Below are 5,121 nucleotides of genomic sequence, written 5' to 3'. Positions count from 1 at the left end.
TTGGTTAGAGCGCCAAACCCTAATGGTTGTGGTAGCTCAGTTGGTTAGAGAGCCAAACCCTAATGGTTGTGGAAAGGTTTACAGAACCCTAACCAGAGCTCTTGATACCATGAAGAAAGTAAAAGACAAAATACTTTCATGTTTTATTATTACAGCCCTAAGCTGTTTATATAGGAAAAGAAATTACAATAGTAAAACTGAGTAATAATGATAGAATAAAAATAAACATAATAATATAAAATAAAAGAGAATAAAATCTGATTTCTCTCGATTCTTCAACAATATAAGTAGTTGATAATTATGCAGTAGCTAGTTTGTAGTTGATTCTCTATATATAGGATTTAGTCGTCTGATGTAAGTAATTCAAGCGGAAACCAAGAAGCAACACATTTGCAATGGAGAAAAGTTGTACTTACATCAGGTATCCTATTTATAGAGAATGTTTAAATATGGTTCTAGTCCCTGCAATTATAGCGTTTTTTAGTTTAGTTTATGTAAGGTTTTTTGTTTGAATTCAGTCAGTCACTGAAAATTCAAAAACTGTTAATTTTTAGTCCCCGACATCAGTTTATCGAGCCACATAGCGTGATTTTGAATTTGCAACAGTTTTTTGAATTTGCAAATACTGAGTCCAAACAAAAAAACTTATTTGTATGAAAATAAAAAAACGATATAATTGCAAGGACTAAAACTATATTTAACCATAGAGAATCAACCACTAACCAGCTACTCCCAAATTTCCAACTACTTATATGTCTAATATAGGTAAAGCAAGGTTTCAATGTACAAGCTCAAGTTCAACAAAGGAGAAGAAGGATGAAGATAAACCTGACTCAATAGTACTTCTGACGATTGAGGAGTCAATTCCAAGCACTTCCTTGCATCTATATATTGCAAGTATGGTGGAAGCACATAAATATCTCTAAGATGCTTGCAATTTTGTATGTTAAGAAGCAAGAGATGAGAAAGGTCTTCAATGCAATCAGGAATGGTCAAGAAGTTGTTATCTGATAGGATCAACCACTTCAATTGTAGAAAACATTTGAGAATTAACTCAAGATCTTCATCTGAAAGATTACAATTTTTGAGACTAAGATTACTTAACTTTGGAAGCCAATCATTAGTCCTGTCTTCCAATGACTTCCATAGAAGTTTTGGAAGTTGTGGACATCCTTCTACATTAAGTTCTTCAATATTTTGAAACAAATTTGTATTACTAGGTAGATCCTCAACATTTGAGCATGATGTCAATACTAATTCTTCAAGGCCATTGAAGTTTTCAATTGAACTTGGAAAGTTTTTTATGGATGTTCCTCCTATGTCAATATTTTTCATGTTTTCAACTTTTTCCAATACATTTGGGAAAGTATGAATGTTAGAACACTTTCTGAGGTTAAGGTATTCGAGATATTTCGATCTTAGGCCGCGCGGAAAACTTTCGAGTTTAGGGCATCCTTCAGTGCTCAATGTGACTAGTTTGTCAAGATCTCCAACAGAATCATGAATGTCAACCAAGTTTGGACAATTGTTAACAAGAATTCTTGTTAGATTTGGAGTTTCTGAGACATCAGGTAGTTTTGTTAGAGTGTCACAATCACTGAAGTTCATAAAAGTCAAGTGCTCAAACTTCTACACGACAAGAACAATTGATGCTTAGAATTTTACATATGCTAGTAAGTAGTAACATGACATAAAAATAGAAAGTCATATGATATTTTGACACAAAAATCGATGACAAAATAGTTGGGTAACAAAGTTCAAATAAGTGGTTAATTATGTTGTGTCATATGTGAATTGTTAATGGATACAACAGACGGCGGAAATTATTAACCATTCATCGAATGTCATTAACCGTAAATTTGAGTGTAACTAACCACGATTTTCAAGTGTTTAACTAAACGTAGATTTAAGTACTTGAAAATTGTGATTAATTACGTTTAGTGGATAGTTAATGAGTATTGATACCTGTTATATGCATTAACCACCTACTAAACATAATAAACCATGTATTTGAACTACATTAACCAACTATTTTGTTGTCTTTTTTATTGTCGAATTGTGTGCCGAAATATCATTTTTAAGAAATAAGGATCAAACACATACCTTGAATGGCTTATCCATTACAATATGACTCTGTGGCAAATTGAGTACAACAAGTGTCTTTGGATGAAAATTATCAGGTAGAGATGTTAAAGGATATTTGTTCCACTCAAGCATTCTCAAATTATTTGGAAGATTTTGAGGAACTCCAGAAACTTGTCCATTCCTAACTATAAGGATTCTAAGCCTTCTCATATTATCAAAGGTGTTGGCATTTAACTGAACTTCTTGTTTTAGGTTAGGCATGTCCAACACAATTCCTTCTACTGTATCAGTTCCCTTTTTGAATTCAACCACCAAACATATACCATAAAAAAATTAGTGAAATTTCACATATGTTGTCTCAAAAGGAAATTTCTGTAAATAAAAAAAGTTTAATGGACATACACTGATGTTACCAATAAAAAGTCGCAATTTTTCCATGTCATACGACTAATATCAAAATATCTTTAAAAAAGTTTTTAAGTGGAGTGATGTAGCAGAATAATAAATTTATATTAGATGTGAGTGAAAAATAGTTTTAGATTAACTGTAGAAAAAAATGTTAGACAAGTTAATATAGATTCGAACTCACCGTGTTTTTTGTCAAAACTTCAAAGACATCCTCATGATGCCATAATCTTCTTCGTTTGCTCGGATCGAACGGAGACTCCTTCCTAGCAATGTTTTTACCAAGATCCTGTACAAGATCATGCATCTTAACTGAATTGGACTCATTAATTGTTACAAGAGATTTGTCAACAAGTACTCCAATTCCATATTTCGAATAAAATCGACTCGCGTCTAGTGTCTTTTCGACATCTTCCTTCAAATATCCTTTGAAGAAACAAGCAATATCAAGGAAAATCTCCTTTTCATTATCATCCAAATTATCATAACTAACTTTAAGCACATTCAAAATCTCTTTGTTTGGAATTGTTTCATATTTTTTCAATGCACTTTTCCATTCTTCTATTGTTTTGCCAAACAAATCACTTCCTATTACATTCAAAGCCAATGGATGGCCTTTTGCATATTTCACTACACTTTTTGCTATCTCCATATAACTTTCATTAGGCACATTTTTTCTAAAAGCATTTATACTAAATAACTCAAGAGCTTCATCATCATTCAATTCTTTCACTTCATATATTTTTTCAACTCCATGAGCAGCTAACAATTGTTTATCTCTTGTAGTTATGATAATCTTACTTCCTAAACCAAACCAATCATTTCTTCCAACCAATGATCTTAATTGTCGAAGATTATCGACGTCGTCGAGGATCAAAAGAACTTTCTTGTTGCGAATTCGTCTTTTTATTATAGGAATTCCTTTGCTCACATCATCTAATTTTATATTTTCTTCAAGTAAATGATGAATTAGGGTTTCTTGCAAGTGCACTAGACCATGTTTCATTGAATTTTCTCTTACATCAACAAGAAAACTTGAAGCATCAAATTTTCTTGAAATTGAATTATATAGAGCTTTTGCTAGTGTTGTTTTACCAATGCCACCAATTCCACAAATTCCAACCATGCAAACATCATCATCATCATTATTAGATTTGATTCCTAGAAGTGAAATCACTTGTGACATTTTGTAATTCAACCCAATTGGATGATCAGCTATGTGTAAAGGACTAAGATTTAATTTGCTAGATATTTCTTCAGTTATCTTTTGAATTAATTCAAATTCATACCTGCATAATTAATAAGAAAAATCAAGTCCTTTAAATTGAATTTATTGTTTGTTAGTGTTGTAAATTGCGGAGAGGTAACTACAAATATACATTGATACAATAATGTCTATTCGACAACTCTTTATACTTAATAACATATTAACTATAAATATACAGTGATACAATAATGTTTATTCGACAACCCTTTATACTTAATAACATATTAAAAAACAATAGTGATTTGTTCAAATTTTATTATACTATAACTCTTCAGTAGCGTTATGATCCATAAAAATTTAAAAAATCTCATACGTAAAAGATCAATCCCTGTTGTTTTTTATAAAATACATATGTTTATGGCATGTCGGACACTAATTATCGTTATTAAAGTTTATAAAATACATATGTTTATGGCATGTCGGACACTAATTATGGTTATTAAAGTTTAATGCAATATTAATTATTATTTCGTCGATAATATATCATTAACTATTTATTGTAGATAGAAACAAATAGAACAAGATATTAAATAAATAATTAAATTTGTTAAAAAAATTCATAAAAAATAACAAAATTTATTGATTGTAGTGATACATGAAAATAACTTTAAAATGATAACTAAAAAGAAATATTAATCAAATATTAATATATTATAAAGACTAAAACAAAATAACTAATAAAATGAACAAATATTATAGGAAACACTTGAAAGAAAAGCTAGCTAGACAAGAGTTATGTTTATACCCATTTTTGAAATGCCATCCTGATAAATTTGCTGCCTTTGAAAGTGCACTTCTCCATTTACACACTTTTTCTTTATTAATGTTCATATTTTCTTCATGCATAGTCATTGACCTTCCAAAACTTCCCCTTTGATGCCTTACATTTGAAGGGTCAACATAGTAAAAAACTATACGAACCAATTGTCCCTTTTCCTTCTTACACTCCATGATCTTCACAAGTTCATCAAGACACCAAGTTGATGATGCATAATTTTCCGAAAAAACAATTATCGCAATCCTCGACTCATCGATCGCTTCGAGAAGATCGATTGAAATCTCTTCTCCTTTCTTAAGTTTGATGTCATCTTTAAAAGTGTTGATTCCTTTAATATTTAAGGTGTTACAAAGATTGCCTGTAAAACCGTAACGCGTATCGTCGCCATAGAAACTAACAAAAACATCATAAGTCCAACCATGGTTGAAGGAAGAGGAAGAAATTTTTTTATGTTTCATAAGTGTGACTTATATACCAAGATATATTCCTATTGTTTCAAAGATAATAAGAATGTGAAGAATGAGATGATACAACATGAATTGGCAATAAAAACTAGGAAGCTATACATAGCTTAATTAGTTTTGTC

The 5,121-nt window shown here is 30.6% G+C and overlaps 1 protein-coding gene across 2 annotated transcripts in view; it reads right to left on the bottom strand.

Moving 5' to 3' along the window:
• Nucleotides 1-5,121, bottom strand: part of LOC101490798 (TMV resistance protein N-like) — a 13,140-nt gene extending 8,019 nt beyond the window's left edge. For both annotated transcript variants that reach the window (XM_012720175.3, XM_027330738.2), the window contains exons 1-4: nucleotides 4,503-5,121; nucleotides 2,675-3,779; nucleotides 2,104-2,379; nucleotides 829-1,629 (exon numbers count right to left, since the gene is read on the bottom strand). In XM_012720175.3, the coding sequence (XP_012575629.1) occupies nucleotides 829-1,629; nucleotides 2,104-2,379; nucleotides 2,675-3,779; nucleotides 4,503-4,993 (2,673 nt within the window). In that variant the 5' untranslated portion in view covers nucleotides 4,994-5,121. The remainder of the gene's footprint in view (nucleotides 1-828; nucleotides 1,630-2,103; nucleotides 2,380-2,674; nucleotides 3,780-4,502) is intronic.

This window comes from Cicer arietinum, chromosome 8 (genome assembly GCF_000331145.2).
Source record: "Cicer arietinum cultivar CDC Frontier isolate Library 1 chromosome 8, Cicar.CDCFrontier_v2.0, whole genome shotgun sequence".
Lineage (NCBI taxonomy): Eukaryota > Viridiplantae > Streptophyta > Magnoliopsida > Fabales > Fabaceae > Cicer > Cicer arietinum.
The sequence above is the reverse complement of the archived record's forward strand: the minus strand, read 5'-3'. Positions and strand labels throughout refer to the sequence as shown.